The sequence below is a fragment of the Cladosporium halotolerans genome, assembly GCF_011745625.1.
Source record: "Cladosporium halotolerans strain TM138-S3 chromosome Unknown Sca5, whole genome shotgun sequence".
Classification (NCBI taxonomy): Eukaryota; Fungi; Ascomycota; class Dothideomycetes; order Cladosporiales; family Cladosporiaceae; genus Cladosporium; species Cladosporium halotolerans.
Genome location: NW_027191456.1, coordinates 651,316 through 668,630, shown reverse-complemented (window position 1 = coordinate 668,630; position 17,315 = coordinate 651,316). Strand labels below are relative to the sequence as shown.

The 17,315-nt window shown below is 57.8% G+C and overlaps 7 protein-coding genes across 7 annotated transcripts; 3 read left to right on the top strand and 4 right to left on the bottom strand.

The window, feature by feature from the left end:
• Nucleotides 1-207: 207 nt before the first annotated feature.
• On the bottom strand, nucleotides 208-1,698 carry WHR41_02139 (uncharacterized protein; the record flags this gene model as incomplete). Its single annotated transcript, XM_069370745.1, has 1 exon — nucleotides 208-1,698. One exon carries the CDS (start codon nucleotides 1,696-1,698, stop codon nucleotides 208-210), a length of 1,491 nt encoding a protein of 496 aa, XP_069232428.1.
• A 392-nt stretch (nucleotides 1,699-2,090) lies between these two features.
• Nucleotides 2,091-4,371, bottom strand: WHR41_02138 (uncharacterized protein). Its single transcript, XM_069370744.1, has 3 exons — nucleotides 4,073-4,371; nucleotides 2,979-3,908; nucleotides 2,091-2,918 (listed from the first exon to the last, which is right to left on the bottom strand). The coding sequence occupies exons 2-3, from the start codon at nucleotides 3,691-3,693 to the stop codon at nucleotides 2,545-2,547; spliced, it is 1,089 nt and encodes a 362-aa protein (XP_069232427.1). The 5' UTR covers nucleotides 3,694-3,908; nucleotides 4,073-4,371; the 3' UTR covers nucleotides 2,091-2,544.
• A 130-nt stretch (nucleotides 4,372-4,501) lies between these two features.
• WHR41_02137 (uncharacterized protein) lies at nucleotides 4,502-5,236 on the top strand. The gene is made up of 3 exons (XM_069370743.1): nucleotides 4,502-4,606; nucleotides 4,667-4,745; nucleotides 4,801-5,236. Exons 1-3 carry the CDS (start codon nucleotides 4,577-4,579, stop codon nucleotides 5,070-5,072), a joined length of 381 nt encoding a protein of 126 aa, XP_069232426.1. The 5' UTR covers nucleotides 4,502-4,576; the 3' UTR covers nucleotides 5,073-5,236.
• A 210-nt stretch (nucleotides 5,237-5,446) lies between these two features.
• Nucleotides 5,447-8,126, bottom strand: WHR41_02136 (uncharacterized protein). The gene is made up of 2 exons (XM_069370742.1): nucleotides 7,630-8,126; nucleotides 5,447-7,565 (listed from the first exon to the last, which is right to left on the bottom strand). Exons 1-2 carry the CDS (start codon nucleotides 8,000-8,002, stop codon nucleotides 5,815-5,817), a joined length of 2,124 nt encoding a protein of 707 aa, XP_069232425.1. The 5' UTR covers nucleotides 8,003-8,126; the 3' UTR covers nucleotides 5,447-5,814.
• A 246-nt stretch (nucleotides 8,127-8,372) lies between these two features.
• WHR41_02135 (uncharacterized protein) lies at nucleotides 8,373-9,731 on the top strand (the record flags this gene model as incomplete). Its single annotated transcript, XM_069370741.1, has 2 exons — nucleotides 8,373-8,479; nucleotides 8,540-9,731. The coding sequence occupies 2 exons, from the start codon at nucleotides 8,373-8,375 to the stop codon at nucleotides 9,729-9,731; spliced, it is 1,299 nt and encodes a 432-aa protein (XP_069232424.1).
• An 890-nt stretch (nucleotides 9,732-10,621) lies between these two features.
• On the bottom strand, nucleotides 10,622-12,459 carry WHR41_02134 (uncharacterized protein). Its single transcript, XM_069370740.1, has 4 exons — nucleotides 11,940-12,459; nucleotides 11,806-11,884; nucleotides 11,537-11,736; nucleotides 10,622-11,472 (listed from the first exon to the last, which is right to left on the bottom strand). Exons 1-4 carry the CDS (start codon nucleotides 11,969-11,971, stop codon nucleotides 11,184-11,186), a joined length of 600 nt encoding a protein of 199 aa, XP_069232423.1. The 5' UTR covers nucleotides 11,972-12,459; the 3' UTR covers nucleotides 10,622-11,183.
• Nucleotides 12,460-13,167: 708 nt separating this feature from the next.
• Nucleotides 13,168-17,090, top strand: WHR41_02133 (uncharacterized protein; the record flags this gene model as incomplete). The annotated part of the gene is made up of 3 exons (XM_069370739.1): nucleotides 13,168-14,358; nucleotides 14,413-14,681; nucleotides 14,739-17,090. Exons 1-3 carry the CDS (start codon nucleotides 13,332-13,334, stop codon nucleotides 17,088-17,090), a joined length of 3,648 nt encoding a protein of 1,215 aa, XP_069232136.1. The 5' UTR covers nucleotides 13,168-13,331.
• Nucleotides 17,091-17,315: the final 225 nt, after the last annotated feature.

The window sequence follows — 17,315 nt, the reverse complement described above, 5'->3', positions numbered from 1 at the left end:
GCTCATTCGAGAGTATTTTGCTTTGTTTGGAACATATGTGTACAAGGTACACTCGCCTTGTGTGAATTGTCGGAGGCAGAAAACAGATATGCCGTCTTGAGGAAAAGTTTCGTTGTTGTCACTGTCATTACTAAATGTATCTCTATCTCACTTCCCAACATCGCCACCCATCGCATCGCCATCGCCAGTGCCAAATCATACACAAACCTAAAGCGCCGCCTTCGGCAACGTCTTCGCCTCGCCCTCAAACCCCGCCACTCTCTTCCCCTTCGCCTCGCCCACCAACCTCCTTACCTCCTCCATCCCCAACCCATCACTCAACTCCGCCACCTCCCGCTGTTCCTCGCGCCCCGTCCTCGCCTCAACCCACGTCCCCTTCGTCTCGCCCACCCAACCCTCCATCCCACCTCCCTCTCCCACCTTCCTACAGAACTCCCCCCACGCCCGCACACACCTCACGCTCGTCGGCAGCCCCGGCAGCAGCATCGCGAAACAGTGCGGCATGGCCTGGTACTGCTCGAACTCGACCGCGACGCCCTGCTGCGCCGCGCGCGCCGCGAGGAACTTGATTTCGTCCGTGAGCATTTCCTCGCCGGTGTTGAGGAACAGCGGCGGGGCGCCGGCCCAGGAGTCGGCCAGCACGGGCGACACGAGCGGGTGGTCGAGGAGGTCGAGCGTGCAGAAGAGGTCGCCGCGCGGCGGGTCGGAGGGCCAGATGGCGTCGGGCGGGTAGCGGGCGGTCGCGTCGGAGTGGTTGGGCGGCGGCAGGTAGTCGTATTTCTCGTTGTGGGTGATGGAGGGCAGGGCGCGGGAGATGTCGAGCCAGGCGGCAGCGGCGGAGGCGGCAGCGGGGAGGGGGGCGGGGACTTGGGCGCCGTGGAAGCGGAGGAGGGGCGGGGTGGAGGAGTCCGTGGGGGCTGTGCGGTGCAGGTGCAGGAGGAACTGGAGGAGGGCGAAGACGAGGTTGCCGCCGGCGCTGTCGCCCGCCAGGACGATTTTGGAGGCTGGGATGGGCTCGTGGAGGGAGCCCGGGGGTGGGTAGAGGAGGGAGAGGTAGACCATGAGGGCGTCAAGGAGCTGGGAGGGGAAGGCGGCTTGGGGCGCGAGGCGGTAGCGGACGCTGCAGACGCGGGCGCCGCTTTCTTTGGCCAGGCGCGAGGTGAGGTTGCGGTGCGTGGAGGGGTCGCAGAGGTAGTAGGCGCCGCCGTGGAAGTAGAGGATGGTGGTGTCGCTCGTGCGCGTGGGCTCGGCCATCAGGCGCTTGTACTTTTCCTCCTCGCTAATGTTGGGCATGCTCTCATTGTTGCCGGCATTGGGTCTGAACCCAGTCCATTCGACCTCAGTGTCGACGAGGTTTGGGTGTGTGTATTCGGGCTTGCCATTAGACAGCTCGTCGATGGCCTTGAAGACGGCGTGACGGATTCCCTCCTGGTTTTCTCTGGGGGCCGGAATCGTCGCTTTCGCAACCCACGTCTTGCCCTTGACGCCTGGGTCTTTGAGGGTTGAGGCCTGCACTTTGCCAACGGGAGAAGGTTCGTGGCCGTTGCCACTCATGATGGATCGCAACACTTGTACGGTGAGAGCAGTCCGGAGGTCCCAGTGGTTGCTTGTCTGGGTCATGCCGAGGGTGTGCCATAATGTCGTGTTCGCCAGCGATGGTATCTGCGGAGCCAAAAGTTTGATCAATCCGCCGTCCATTTTTGCAAGCCCGTAGGATAGTCGTTATCGCTGTAGGTAAGTGTACTGTTGTCGCAAAACACAGACGTCCGCCCAAAGGAGACGGAACGAATTCTAGAAAATAGACCTGGTTGACGTAGAAAATAAACAGATTCGAACGTCCACCTGCACAGCCTACCTAGACACAATAATCACACGCGGCGTCCATCTGATGGAGCGGGACGGATGTCACCATTCCGGCGCGCATAGTGGCGTGTGGTGGATGGAAACGTCACAAGCGAGTACAGCGCGCGGGAGATGGGCGGTACTAGTGGAATGATGCCTCGGCCCCGTGCACACGCTTAAGGAGGAATGGTTCGCTGTCCTGTGGAGACTGATAACGTGCGACGGACGAATTGGGAAATGGAACTGACTAGCAGCAACAGCAGTTTTTTGGTATTTTCCCAGGGTATCATAAGTATCTTCTTCTATTCGAACATGGCGCGGTGCTCCACAGCGCGCTGAACCTCATTGAACGCTAGCAAACTTCTTCGAAAAATCAGAGCCAACAGGCATCTTTTTTTTATTGGTTTCGTCATTAATCGCAATCAGCATCAAACAAACTTTGATCCAGAAAACCTCGCTTTTGCGTGTGTATGGTGAACTTTCGGAAAGCAAAGTACAGTGACAGTGGTCCGAGTGAAAGAAACGAGAATTGGCTCTCACAGGCCATGGCTAGAAGAATCACCTTCAGATGCCTTCGTCCTGTTCCTCTTTCTTCACCTTCTGTTGGACCTGCTTTTCCTTCTTCGGCCTTCCCTTCGGCAGAGGGGGAAACCCCGGCAATCCGTGATAGATGCAGAAATCCATTACGAGATGCCGTTCGCACTACGCGGGTTTCGGCAGCTTCTCGACATTCACCCCGCGGTTGATGAGATCGGCATCAATCAAGACATCCTTGTCTTGGTAGAGCAACTTGTATGCCTGGCGAATGGTCGAGTCGCTAACCTTCGCAACGCCAGAGATCTCTTTGGCGGACTTGGGCTGGTCCATGAGATGGCCGGCCATGAAGATGGCCGCCGCAGCCGCAGAGAGCGGGGAGCGTCCTGCGAGGCCTCCGGTCTCCTTGAGCTTGGCGGCGAGCTGAATAGCGACGTTCGTAGCTTTCTGGTCCATCTCGAGCAAGCTGCAGAAGCGGTTGCACAGGTCGCTGGGGTCGGCCTGGGTGGAGCCGACATATGCTTCTTGAGTCACGATGGTGCCTTCAGAGCACAGGTTTAGTATCAAATGGACTTCATCAAGGGACAAGCAGAAGAACTTACCTCCACCGATCATGGCCGTACCGTCCCCGTTGGCTCTCTCCTTCTCGCGCTTGCGGAAGAAGTCCTCGAGGGTCTTGAAGATACGGCCGATTTCCTTCTTGCTGACCCTAGTGAGGTCCGTGACTTCACGGAATGTACGAGGGACCTGATTGCGACGGCAAGCGAGGAAAAGGCAGCCCGCAATCAAAGCCTCCTGGGTCTTGCCTTTGAACAATCCGCTCTCGCTCGCGTCCTTGAACATGTGCTTCGCGGTGTCAGACACGGAGCCCGGGAGTTGCCATCCGTCACAGAGGGCGCCAATTTGCTTGTACGCCATGAGAAGACCCTTGTTCGTCTTGTCGGTATTGGCCTTGTTCTGAGCGCGATGCAGGTCCTTACTCCTCATGCCTTCACCAAAAGCAATGCCAGTGTTGAGCTGAGCACCGTTGAGGAGGGCGTTCGGGCCGTCACCGACACGTGATGGGTCATCGTTGCCCTGGTCGTCATTGGAGAAGGTACGCCATTCAGAGCTGACATCGATGTTGCGTTGCGAAAGCACCAGACCACAGCTCGTGCAAATCATATCACCACTCGCGTGGTCCTCGTAGAGATCCGGCGGGTCCTCGCGACAGTCGGGGCAGATCATCCTGACGTTCAAGTTCTCACGCCACTCGTCATCCTCCTTCTTAGGCACTGGGGCCTCTAAAACTTGCCCCGGTGAGAGCACTTGTGCCATAGCGGCTAGTGGTTTGCGGGAAGAAAGTTCGGGCCTCTTGTGAGCGTCCTCAAAACGCTCTGACGCACGTCTCTTGATGCCTTTCGCAGTGATGCGAAGTTTGTGGTTTCTCGCAAAAGATCGGACGAAGAGTGGGGAATACGTGTTGGCGGTGTTGCAAGATTGATCCCGGGTTACGTAAGGCTAGGCTTTCGCCGCGCGCTGGATGATCGCAACTACGTGATCAGGCAGCGTCAGCCAAACGTCTTGATGTGCTCCAAGAATTGTGGGCAAGCGCAAAACTTGGTGATGCCAGTGATCAGAATCGCCACCTGGTGAGGATGCGCGTGCTCCGTCGCGTGACAGCAGGCAATCACGGATCGCCGTAGCAAGCACTCACCCTCACTTGTGTGACGGGTCGCGGTGGATACAGGGTTGAGCCAGGTCGTAGTCAGAGTGGGAAGAGATGGGATGAGATAGTGCTGCGTTGTCCGGCCGTCGAACCAGTGAAGGCGTCCGTGAGAAGGCGGTTCTCGCAGATGTCGGCCGTTAGAGCACGCTGGCAAATCGCCGCAGTGAGACAGGACCAGCAAACTGAGACTTTCAGTACGAGCTGGTGCGGTCGGGCAATCGGGGAGCGCAGTCTGCGACAAGCAGGGTGTGAGTGCGGGAGGTGATGGTGAGGGTGGTGGTGGAGGAGGCGAGCAGGTTGGCCCAGGCACCTGAGGAATGTAAAGGCTTAGGAAGCGGAGGCCGAGGCGGGCCATCCCGAGCGCAGGCGGCCGGGGCGTCCGAGCTTTTGCAGCGAAGGGCGACCGCAGACAGCAGCACAGCAGCTTCACGGACAGCGCAGGAAGGAGGTCACGTCCATCGCGCCAACATCACCCCCACAACACCCGTCAACATGTTCTCCCAGTCAGTCATGAGGGCCTCGGTATGTCACCGCTCCGCTCCGCCGCACGCGCGCAGAATGGCAGCCAGCTAACCTCAGCAGCGCCAATCGCTCGCCAGAGTCGCCCGCCAGCAGAACACCACCCTGCGCCGCACCTTCGCCGTCTCGGCCATCGCCAAGGGTACGACATACCACCTAGCCTCTCAAGAACTCGCCAAAGACTAACCATCGCACAGCCGACCTGGTCCAGGACATGTACCTCAAGGAGCTGAAGGCCTACAAGGCACCCCCGGTCAAGGCCAGCGACGCCGAGGGCCACGTCCTCAAGTTCAACCTCCCCAAGGCCCCGCCCTCTCCCGAAGAGGCCGACATTGCCAGCGAGCTCAAGGCCTACGAGAGCCAGGTCCCCGAAGTTGAGGGTCAGTCCGGCGAGACTGGCGAGGCGCCCGCGGAGCAGGACTGGTTCGAGGAGCCCGTCGAGGAGGAGGAGGGCCACGCCGCCCACTAAGGGGTGTCAGGGGATAAATGAGCGGTACCAATATATCATTAAGCGTGTGTACAGTATGGCAATGCGATGAGAAGTTGTGTCAAAAGGGATGGAATGTTCATGTTCCGTAGTTCCATATGCGTGCAGCGCGCAGAATCAATGGTTTAAGCGGTCTTCAAAAGCAATGTCACTGTTTCCCATCCATCAATTCGTACTCTGAATTCTTCAAAAGCATCCAAGCATGCGCCTAATGTCTACCACCCAGGTCATACGAAGCCAAGGTCACGTGCAATCCGCCGGTACCGGTCCCGAGAATTTCCGATGGGTCGATGGTAGATGGAGAGAAGCGCTACTTCATGTAATTAATCTTTGATCACGAGTTCAAGAGTGAAGGGTCACTTAGGAATTGATACTGATGTTCTGAATGTTCTCATTTGTCGCCATGCAAGCTCGCGCATACAATAAGTACGACAAAAAAGGGCCAGCGAACAGCTCCGCCATTGAATCTTAACTTTTCCACTACTTTCCTCCGTGTCAATCTTAATCATCAGACACGCCAGCCCAACTGAATGGACACAATGCTAGATCAAAGCGCTCTTTTCCCAGATCGAACATGAAAAAAGCACTAGAAAACAAAACGCCCAGACGCTCCGCCCAAAGAAAACAGATGAAGTGTTTCCCCTTCCCATATTTACTCGCACAAGAATGAAGACTCTCTCTCCCTTCCATTACAAAAGATCCGCTTTTTATGGTGTTGAGACGTTTACCTGCCGCTGCGCTCGCGAGTCCTCTGCCTGCGCTGCTTCTCCTTCTCGGCGTCGTAGACGAGGAACTCGTGCAGGGCGCTGCCGCCGGGCACCATGGGCAGGACGGGCACCTTCTGGTCGGTGACAACCTCAAGGAGGGCGGGGCCCTCGCCGGAGCCCTCGATCAGCCACTGCAGGTCGTCCTCGAGGGTGGCGAGCTTCTCGGTCTTGCGGGCGGGGATCTTCATGGCCTCGGAGAGCTTGACGAAGTCGGGGTTGCGCTGGTGGGTGTGGGCGAAGCGGTCGTTGTAGAAGAGGGACTGCCACTGCGTGACCATGCCTTGCTCTTCGTTGTTGAGGATGATGATCTTGACGCCAATCTTAAACTCGGCGGCCGTGGCGAGCTCGGTGAGGGTCATGCTGAAGGAGGCGTCGCCGTCGATGTCGACGACGAGCTTGTCGGGCTGAGCGACCTTGGCGCCGATGGCGGCGGGGAGACCGAAGCCCATGGTTCCAAGACCACCGGAGGTGATCATGGTGCGAGGGGAGCGCCAGCGGAAGTGCTGGGCGGTCCACATCTGGTGCTGACCGACACCGGTGGCGACGATGGTCTCGTTCTTACGGTGAGCGGTCATGTCGGAGAGCTTGGCGATGACAGTCTGGGGTTTGATGAGAGCGTCAGGGCCATCCTCCTTCTCGTAGGCCCAGGGGAAGCGCTCCTTCCAAGCCTTGATCTGATCGAACCACTCCTGCCTCTGAGACTCGGTTCTTGACTCAACCTGAGGCAGCATGAGCTTGAGGTTGGCGGTAACGTCACCCTCGACGGCCTCGGTGGCCTGGACGACCTTGTTGATGTTCTTGGGCATGATGTCGAAGTGAATGATGCCACCACGGCCCTCCTCGGCAGCCTTACGTGCTTGAGGGGCGAAACGCGGGACGTGACCGGTGATACGGTCATCGAAGCGACCACCAAGGGCAATGACCAAGTCGGCCTCCTGGATGGCCATGTTGGCATATGCCGAACCGTGCATACCGAGCATGTGCAGAGCCTTTGGGTCGAGCTCATCAAAACCACCAAGACCCTGGAGGGTGGTAGTGACCGGAATCTGAGCCTTGTCGGAGAGCTCCTTGAGGAACTTGGGTCCATCAGGGTGGCCAAGGACACCAGCACCGGCGTAGACAACGGGCTTCTTAGCAACATTGATCAGGTCGGCGCAGCGCTTGATGCTGGCCTCAAGCTGGGTGTTTGCAAGCTCGCGAGCTGCCTGGGTGGCTGCGGACGGGTGCGAGGGGATTGTGGTGGTGGAGACGGGGATGGGACGGTTGAGTATGGCGCCAGTAACGTCCTTGGGCAGGTCGACAAGAACGGGTCCGGGACGGCCAGAGTTGGCGATCTCGAAAGCCTCGTTGATCCTCCTGGGAAGCTCGGCAATGTTCTTAACCATTACGTTCCACTTCGTGCAAGCGCGAGAGATACCAATGACGTCCGCCTCTTGGAAAGCATCAGAGCCAATCGCAGTTGTGGGCACCTGACCGCAGAAGACAACCATCGGGGTACCGTCCATCAAAGCATCTTGCATAGGGGTGATCACGTTCGTCGCGCCAGGGCCGGAAGTGACGAGGACAACACCCGTCTTACCAGAAGCGCGAGCGTAGCCCTCAGCCATGTGACCCGCGCCCTGCTCGTGTCTGGGGAGGATGAAGTCGAAGTCTTTGCTGTTGTAGATCGCATCGAAAACGGGGAGAATCGCACCACCGGGGTAACCGACTGGAATTCTGCGTTAGTATTCCTCGGAGGGATGCGAAAACACCACTTGGGAAGCGCCACTTACAGACGTGCTTGACGCCATGTCTCAGCATCATATCGTGAAAGATCTCGCCACCCTTCATGCCGACAAAGCTGTGGTCGAGCTCGGGCTGGCGGTATGGCTGCAGCGGCTGCACATCGCGCAGTTTTGCATCCTCGCGGTTGAAGGCAGGGCTAGGGACGGTGCGCTGTGCGGTTTGCGAGGGGGCGGCGGCGGCCTGAGCCTGCATGGAGGCCTTCGCGGAGACATTGCGCTTGGCGGTGGTGGTCTGGTTCTGGGTGGCGGCGGTGCTCCTGTTGTAGGGCGAAAGGGCGGCGAGGCGCGACGAAGTCGAAAGTGCTCGCCGAGCTCGGGGCAGGCATTGGAGCGCCCTGGAGGCAGACTGAGACTGCATCATGGCTGTGAGTGGAGAGGTGGCAGTCGAAGGACGCCTGGAGGAGCGAGTCTGGTGCTCTTTGTATGAACGCGGGCGAAATAAAGTGGAAGATTGAGTCACTGGGCGCACCTTGTCTGGCACATCCAAAGGGAAGAGGCGCCACCGAGGAAGTTTTGCGGGGATCGCGCAGGCCAGGCCGATCTCGCTCGGCATGCTGACCGCGGCCGCACGGAGCAGCACGCAGCAGGGAGGACGCGAACTAGGGTGGATTCGGCAGTGCACACGCCATACCTCACTTCGTCGTTGATTGTAGCGCTCCGTTGGCACTGTAGATCAGGCATCGATTGTTGTTGCGGCCAGACTACCTAGCCTTGCTCGGTCGTAGCTCAGCATGGAATCGACGCTGTCGCCGACAAACAGCGTCCGCCGACATGGCCGAAACATATCACATCCAATGCCTCGACGTAGTACCGTAGGCCCTTTGGACGCGGCCGACGAGTGAGCCAGTTCTGCCTTCGATTCCATCCGCATCCTATGCTGAAAGCTGGTACCTTATAGTCCCCTAGCCGAGCCTTCGCCGCAGCCAGACTCGCAAGCCACCTCCCCTGCAGTTTCTCCTCGACCTGGCATGGCTAGCAGGACCGTACAATCGCCACAGCTGCCAGAGTCGGATCGAGCGCGCACGGCTGTGTTGCATGTCGATCTTTCATTCTTGTTGGACCGTAGACTCTACCACCAAGTCCCATCAGAAGGAATAGCGCCTGGCTACTCAGACTCCAAGCATCAGCCCCCTCTGACATGCCCTTTGGCCGAGTTGCTCCAAGGCGGCCACTTCCGAAAGGCGGCCGAGACTGCTCTAACGGAGTTGCTTTCGAGTGGTCCCAGTGATGCTGAACGCATATTCAAGCTGCTGTACACGCGCCTGGCATGTTTGGTTGTCATCTCGAGGCCGGACCTTGCATCAGACGAAGCCGTGCCCTTCACTGATTTCCTCACTCGAAATACGCCCGAAGCTAAGGATATTTTGCATCTTGTTCCATGGGAGCTTAGGTTGCTTCTTGTCAGGTTACAATCGATTGCCACTGCCGATGACGGGCGCCGAGCCATCATGTCACTCTATGCTTTATCCGCAGAAGTGAGGTCACACGTGCTCGACGCCAAAGAGAGTAACAATTCGGCAGCATTGGACGCTTGGAAAGAGCGCTTGCGGGATCTTGGCCTACGAGTCGCTGATTCTCTCGTCGAAATTGGAGAGTTCGAGACTGCGTCCAGGCATCTGGACACATTAGTTGGTGTTGACCCCGACGCTATCAACTCTCGCAAGGCCTTGCTCAGCATCCGAATTGGCGATATTACAAATGCGCAACAGTCCCTAGACAAGCTTTCTCCGGGCATAATCAAGGACATCCATCAGGCACTTTTGCAGACAGCGCATGGCGATTTTACCGAAGCCGTCAGCGCCTGGAAGAAACTGGCTGAGCAGCACCCGAATAACGAGCTACTCGGTCAAAACCTCTCCGCGTGTCTCCTCTATACCGGTCGCATCACAGAAGCGCGCGATATCTTGGAAGGAATTGCTAAGGAGACTGCTGCGTTTCCGGCGTTGCTATTCAATCTAAGCACAGTCTACGAGCTATGTACGGAACGTGCGGTCGAACGTAAGACAGCTTTGTCACAGCATCTGGCGCAGCAGGCTCCGCTCCCTATCAGTGGTGGATGGGAAAAGACGGTCACCGATTTCAAGCTTTGAGATTGCAGCTATCGCTCTCAGCAGACAACACCATCGTTCGACACGAGTCCTACACACTTGCTACCAAGTGGCTCCCACACATCTCTGTACGTCAACAAAGCATAGTCGCCGCTGTCTCCTCATACTCCACGCAGTCGACCTCGGCCTGCCTCAGCAGCCCCTCCGCGCCCCTCAGCTCCACCCTCGCCTTCTCGACATCAAACCTCGACCTCCCGGTCCGATTGATCACCCGCCGCCAGCAATCCACCGCTTCGCTCGCATGGTACCTAACAAAGCCACCCACGTCAGCAAAGCCTTACTGCGGAGCACAAACACAACAAAAAACTCACCTCCTCGCATCCGCCAGCCCGCCAACACCCTTCACAGCCAGCATGCCATGCGCGCGCGCCGCGACCGCCTCCGACGGCCGCTCGTCGACGATCTCGTAGCACATGCTCGCGCACGCCGCCGCGGCGCCGGGGTCCGCGCGAAGCTCGAACAGCCGTTGCGCTTCCTGGAGTTCGCGGATTTGGTTTTTCGAGAGGAGTTTGGCCAGCACGCGGGCGTAGAGGGAGGGCGCGTGGTAGGGTTTCCTCGGGTCGGGGGTTGGCGGTCGGTAGGTGAGTTTGCGGTGTTTGTGGCGGGAGAGCTTGAGTTTGAGGGTGGGCATTTTGGCGGTTGGGTGTGTGTGGTGGTGGGGGTGTGCGAGGTTGCGGTGGGATTGGGGGTTGGGGGCGTTTGATCGGGCGGCGCAGTGAACGTGGGAGAGGTGTTTGCTGCGCGAGGGAGGATTCGCCGTGTGAATGCCTGGAATGTCGAGCTGCGAGGTACAAGTGTTGTTGCGCATGGCTAGTCGCATGAAGCACGCATTCACTCACGACAATCTCGATGACAAGCATGGAAAGTCAACATCGGGCAAAAATTCAATTTTCTTTTGATCATTCATTCAATCCCGCTCGGAAGCGACTCGGAGGCCGCTCTTCTCCAGCGACCATCTATATGCCTCGTCTCCTCGTCGTCCCTCTCCCACTCATTATTAAGTATACTCAAGAAAAGACGCCCGCCCCGTGCAATGCCCGCCACTTTTGTTTTGCAAAAGCCACAAAAAGAAAAACAGATAGAAGGACATACAAGAAGAATATCACAATGAACGCCCGTCCCCTTTGCTGATCGCCGGCGTGCGCCTTGTTTGTGCCCGTGACCTGACCCAGAGAGAGATCGATGAAAGGAAAAGTGGCTGTGAAGATCCTTCTTCGCTTGCTTGCTTGCTTGCTGTTGGTCCAGGATGTCGCTGAAAGGAGGGGAATGCAACGCGAATGATGAATTTTTCAGCGTGCTGGAGTCGGGATTGCGACCAGATTGTTGCGAGGGTTCGTCTCGTAAGCCCAATGTTTCGTAGTACCCTCTTCTAGAAGCGTGCTGGAGATCGCCATCGCAACGCACTTGGGCTGTTCGACATCGCTCCTTTAGTGCTTAAAGGATAACGCAGCACCCGCTTGGCTTTTTGTGGTCTCCGCTCAGCAAACTTTGCCTCGTCGCGGCTTCGAAGACGTCGTCGACACCCTCGCCCGTGAGAGAAGAGCACTCGAGGTACTTCTTCGCGCCGATGCGTTTGCGCACGTCCTCGCCCTCTTCAGGAGTAAGGAACTTTTCGGACCGTTTCCGCATCTCCTCCTGTGCCACAGGGTCATCCCGAAGGTCTTTCTTCAGACCGACGAGGATTATAGGGACCCCAGGGCAGCGCTCCAGGACTTCGGGATGCCTGCGAAATTGGTGAGTTGGCCATACTCGCCACGGAGACAACTACATATTGGGTCTACACTTACCACTTGGTTGTGATGTTTTGCAGCGAATCTGGACTAGAGACGGAGAATGCGATGAGAATCACGTGAGCTTGACTATAAGCCAGCGGTCGGAGGCGTTCGTAGTCTTCTTGGCCCGCAGTATCCCATAACGCAAGCTGGACCGACTTGCCATCCACGCGACAATCTGTGACGTAGTTCTCGAACACTGTGGGGACATAGCGCTGTTGCTGGTGTCAGTGGAACATGCTTCGGTGGGCGAGAAAAAGCTGGCTGAAATGGTGTTGACGTACTGTAGGAAAGTAGCCAAGAGTGAATACGGACAGCAGACTGGTCTTTCCACATGCACCGTCGCCGATAATCACCAGCTTCCTGTAAACCGGCCGTCAGACATGCTGTGAAGGCGCCTTATACTCAATAAACAAACCTCCTCATCACTTGTTGGTCCGCTTGGGCCATGGTGAATGTCGTCTCGGCCAGCCGAGTGCGGTGCTGACGATCGAGGGACAAGCTTCAATGCAATGGCTTCCTGAGCCTTTTTCCACAGATGATGCCTTGATTCCCGGCTCTTACTTGATGTCGATGTGCTGGTGTAGCGGAGCACGCAGTGGAGTTATCGTAAGGTCGTAGACGCAATCACCTTATGCGACCTTACCGAGCCGCAATGTGGAGATGGCAGGAGGGAGGCGGAGCAGGCTGGCGCGATAGCCGCAAGCAGATAGACAGCGCGGAGCGTCGAGCGGAGGGCAGAGGGACGTGGGAGCTCGAAGGGCGGCAGCGGAAGAGCAGCGGTGCGTGTTGGCGTGGGTGTTGAGTAGCAATGGGAACAATGTTGACCTGTCGGCGTTTCCCTGATGCTTATCCCAAGGTTGGCGATGCTGCTTCGCTGCACAGCCACACCCACCCTCAGGCAAGCATCCACGCTTCACCTCGTCTTCAGGGTCTTGCGACTGGACCGAGAGCACCTTGCATGCATGTGATAGACGGGCCATCAATTAAATGCAATGAACCACGGCCAATGCTTTCCTCTGGAAAGCTATTGCATATTACGAGCCCACATCATCATTCTATGGTAGTCGTGAGCCTGACGACACCGGCGGCTTATGTGATTTCCTCACTCAATGACACGTAGACCGAGTACCTGGGCGGTTCTGAGGGTTGCGGAGGTCGTAATGTTACCCGTACATAGCGGACACGCAAAGCACATGCAGTCCTTGACACAGTCATGGTAGACACTGGGTCTTACTTGCTCAGTACGGTATAACACCCAACATTGTGAAGAGATGTCCAGACATGGGCTCTCCACGGTGAAGTGAAAGTGATTAGATCTTTTGGACAGTAGATGAAGCGCAAATGTGGTCTGTCAACCCTCGTTGACAGGTACGAGCGCGCCAAAGAACTTCAATGATACCTTCTCATTGCACATGATCTGTTCGTCTAGCATCAAAGCATTTGGATTGTAGCCGAACCAGCCATGATCCGGTGGTGTTCCATTAGTGAATAATAATATTTCATGAAACCGCATTGCTGACTGATGGCTCGCTTCGGCTCGGCACATGTACCTCTCGCGGCGTACAGCTTCGCTGCGGAGGAAAGCTTGCTTGGCGCTGTCTGGAGTCCTGAGGTTGATCCGCAGTGCGGGCTGCGGGCTGCGGGCAGGGCAACACCACCACCACCAGCGTGACTGCGTTGAACTACAGCTTCACGCGCCTGGCCGACACCGCAATCAGAACAACGCGGCCTCGCGACACACCCTCCGACCTATGCCGCGACCGCACACCTCCTGACTCATCACTATCCTCTCCGCCAGCGCACAACCATGGCGACAAATGCGCGCAACCTACCCCAGCCGTCTTCAAACGGCGTCATAACCGCACCTCCGAAGGGCCTTGCGGGCGGCAACCGCAAGAAGCAGAAGCGTCGCGCGAAGCAGGCTGCTCGCGCAGTGCCCACCGAGGCACCTTTAGCACCGCCGGCGACCGCTCGTCCGGCCGAGCTCGACTACGACGAGGATCCATTAGGGTACGCCGAGGAGGAATACGACGACGAGTACTCCGATTCCGAGCCACAACGCTACCACGACCAATACATACCACCGCACGCCGAATCGAACGGCTACGCCATGCCTCCGCCGGCGAAGAATCGCAAGAAGAATAAGAAGAAGCGCGCCAGCCACCACGACGTCTACAGCCCGGAGCTGCTGGGCTCCGGCATGCCTCCTCTACCTACGCCTCCACCGCCCTCGAAGGGCACATCCGCCGCAGCTTTACGCACCATGCACAAGAGCGTCGCAAATCATCCCAACATCTGGAACACCAGCACACAGCAAGAGCGCCAGAACATTAAGGACTTCTGGCTAAGCCTGAGCGAGGATGAGCGGAAGTCGCTGTTGAAGATTGAGAAGGAAGCGGTGCTCAGGAAAATGAAGCAGCAACAGAAGCACTCGTGCTCGTGCACGGTGTGCGGGCGCAAACGGACGGCAATCGAGGAAGAACTTGAGGTGCTCTACGAAGGTTACTATGAGGAACTTGAGCAGTACGCACATCACGATCACCCTCCTCTCACCTCGGACGGTATGCTTCCAGAGCCTCTGCATGCGCACCGCCGGCCTCCGCATCCTTTAGCTGCACCTCCTCCAAATCCGCACCACCGGTCGAGTCAAATGCTGGAACACCTGGACGAAGAAGAGGAGATCAGCGAAGAGGAAGAAGAGTATTCCGACGAGGAGGATGAGGAAGACGAGGAAGACGAAGAGGAAGAAGAGGAATACTCAGATGACGAGCCAGAACCCCCTCGAGGTCCAGTGCCGGACTTCTTCAATTTCGGCCAAAATCTCACAGTTAAAGGTATTTTCTTGCCGTGGATAGAAAAGGTGCGACCTGAGCTAAGCGGTGGAACAGACAATCTACTTACCGTTGCCGACGATCTCTTGAAGAACGATGGGCGCAAGTTTATCGAGATGATGGAGCAATTGGCAGAGCGGCGCATGCAACGGGAAAGCGAGGCCGAGTACGCAGCGGCGAACCCGAGCCATCCCAGTGCATATCCTCCAAACGACCCCGCATACAACCATGAAGATCCACTCGCGGCTGGCGACGAGTACGATGACGAAGCCAGCTACGACAGTCAAGAAGAGTACGAGGACGACTTGGAGGAAGAAGACGAAATGGTAGGTGGCGTCGCGGAGGTTTGTGCACAACCGCTCGGACATACTAACGGCATACAGGGCGGCTTGACTGAGGAGCAGCGCATGCAAGAAGGTCGGCGAATGTTTCAAATATTTGCAGCTCGCATGTTCGAGCAGCGAGTATTAACAGCGTACAAGGAGAAGGTGGCGGCTGAGCGGCAGCAGAAGCTATTGGAGGAGCTTCAAGACGAAGAGAAGCTCGAAGCACAGCGGGAGGCGAAGAAGAAGCGCGATGCCGAGAAGAAGAAGGAGAAAAAGCGACTTCAGCAATTGGCAAAGGCCGAGGAGAAGGCGCAGAAGGAGGCCGAGAAAGCTGCTGAGGAAGCTCGGCTGAAGGAGATTGAGCAGAAGAAGCAGGAGGAGCAGAGGCGGAAGAAGGAGGAGCAACGGAAGAAGAAGGAAGAGGAGCGACGGAAGCAGGATGAGGAGCGTGCAAGAAAAGAAGCTGAGAAGCAACGTCGACAGCAGGAAGAGCAACAGCGCCGGGAGGAAGCTGAGAGAAAGGCCCGTGAGCATCGTGCAGCAGAGAAGGCAAAGAAGGAGGAAGCACGGAGGCGCGAGCGAGAGGAGCGAGAGACACGGGAGAAGGAGGCCAAGGAGCGCAAAGCTCAAGAGGAGAAAGACAAACGGGAGCGGGAAGCGAAGTCCAAGGCGGACAGAGAAGCGAGGGAGCATGAACGCACGACAAGGCAGAATCAGCCTCCACAAATCGCGAAGCGTCCTTCACAAGCAGGAATGGTCGCCGTGCCCGGCGTTCACCCTAAGCAGACACCGTCGGGGATCTCATCGCCTCATCCGGCTGTCGCAACCCCTGTCGTTCCCAAGGCTCCGACTCCTGCAAGGCAAAAGCAACCCTCACAGCAAGGCTCACATTCTTCATCACCAAGGCAACCACCATCACAGCTCTCTAGCGCACCGAGCAAATCGTCGTCGCCCAGCAGCGTGGGGCCTCAGCAGTACGCACCAAATGGCGCGAAGCCTTTCATGCAGAAAGGCCCGCAGCCACAGGGCCCTCACCCCCATCACCAGATGAACCAGCCTCTAAACCACCAATCAATGCAACCGCCTCCTGGCATGCAGCACTCGCAACAGCACCAGGGCGGTTTTGGCGGCATGCCTCCCCTCGGGTTCCAGGCTTTCCAAGGTCCTCAAGGGCCGATGATGCACAATATGGGACAACGCGGGCCTATGCCTATGTACGGGCACCAGGGACCGCCGATGGGTGTCCCGAACCGCATGTCACCATTTGGTCCACCTGGCATGAATGGGATGCCTGGGCCTCCGGGTATGATGCATTCACAGGGTCGCGGAATGAGTTTCCCCTTCGATCAACCCGGTGTTGGAGCACCACCTGGTTTTGCACCCCAGATTCCTCCTCAGCAATCGAGCCAGACATCACCGATCGGTCAACCTCCAAACGGTGTGCCCGGTACGGATATTCCAAAGCCCGCAGTGCCTGCACATTCGCGTCAGCAGTCAGGCGACAACCAAGGAGTCGGTCAACCTATTGCACGCCCTGCGCCAATTCAGCGTCCAGGCACTATGAGATCTCCCGGTCAAAGCAGCGTCAGCCCTCGCGCAGATGTTGACGACTTGTCCAAGCACCTCGGCAGCTCTGCGCTATTGGACGACTCGGACGAGCCTATCCCTCAAGGCGAGAATCGCCGCATGTCGCACAATATACCCCCTCCGTCGACACGCAGTCAGTCTCTCGGCATTGGTGGATTGATGCAACCGGCGGGTGGATTTGGCACGCCAGCAGGGAGTTGGAACACGCCTTCCTTACCTTTCGGTCAGGGTCCGGGTCTGGGGCAGCAGCAATGGGGTAGTCTCCCTAATGCCAGCCACATGCCTGGTTGGGCGAACAACAATACCGCTTTCACAAACAACGGCGCCTTCGGTCCCATGGGAGTAGGCAACCAGATGCCCATGCAAATGCACCGCGGCTCGGTCTTCGGCGGACAGCAGTCCCGACCCCTGGCCCTGCGACTCGCGATCTGCCAGGCTTGCAAGCAGCTCAGCGCCAGCAACCCCTCCTCCGACGGGTTCCACGACATCCACGCCCTCATGCGCCAGATGCCCGCGCTCGAGCCCCCACCCTCACTCAAGGAAGTCGAGGAGATCTGCGAGACCGAGGGCGACAGCCAGAACGGCGGCGGCGAGCTCAACGCGCGCAAATCGCCCTCGGGCGGCGGCGATGTCGTCGCCGTCAAGTGGACGCCCGACTCAGGCACGCCGAAAGACCAGCAGGGCCGCGGCTCGCATACCGGCCTGGGCGAGATCGGCAGCCCGATGCCGAGCAGGTCCTCGCCCGCGGGGATCGGCTTCGGCGGACCTGGGCGAGGCGGCGGTTTCGCCAGCCTGGGCGCCGTCGGCTCGCCGAGTTTCTAGGAGGAAAAGGGCAGGTTGGTGTGGGAGTACGATGGCCGGTGGTAACGAACCTCTTGTTTTTTTCTCTTTTCCCTCCTTTCGCCATCAAGATCATGCGAATACGAAGGGGGGCTAGGACTAGCCGATTGCACCCGGGCTTTTCTGCGTAGTGGGATTCTTCAGTTTCTGTGTCTTGGTGGGCGTGTGTGTTGACGCCCTGAATACCTTACCATTACCGTGCGATTG

Coding starts and splice junctions, on each gene's coding strand:
- WHR41_02138 (XM_069370744.1), bottom strand. CDS start 3,693: ATGGCACAAGTGCTCTCACCGGGGCAAGTTTTAGAGGCCCCAGTGCCT. Junction 2,919..2,978: donor TACGGCCATGATCGGTGGAG/GTAAGTTCTTCT, acceptor TGTGCTCTGAAG/GCACCATCGTGACTCAAGAA.
- WHR41_02134 (XM_069370740.1), bottom strand. CDS start 11,971: ATGGCCCAAGCGGACCAACAAGTGATGAGGAG. Junction 11,737..11,805: donor CTCTTGGCTACTTTCCTACA/GTACGTCAACAC, acceptor CACCAGCAACAG/CGCTATGTCCCCACAGTGTT. Junction 11,473..11,536: donor CAAAACATCACAACCAAGTG/GTAAGTGTAGAC, acceptor CCAATTTCGCAG/GCATCCCGAAGTCCTGGAGC.
- WHR41_02136 (XM_069370742.1), bottom strand. CDS start 8,002: ATGATGCAGTCTCAGTCTGCCTCCAGGGCGCTCCAATGCCTGCCCCGA. Junction 7,566..7,629: donor ACATGGCGTCAAGCACGTCT/GTAAGTGGCGCT, acceptor GCAGAATTCCAG/TCGGTTACCCCGGTGGTGCG.
- WHR41_02137 (XM_069370743.1), top strand. CDS start 4,577: ATGTTCTCCCAGTCAGTCATGAGGGCCTCG. Junction 4,607..4,666: donor AGTCAGTCATGAGGGCCTCG/GTATGTCACCGC, acceptor TAACCTCAGCAG/CGCCAATCGCTCGCCAGAGT. Junction 4,746..4,800: donor CGTCTCGGCCATCGCCAAGG/GTACGACATACC, acceptor ACCATCGCACAG/CCGACCTGGTCCAGGACATG.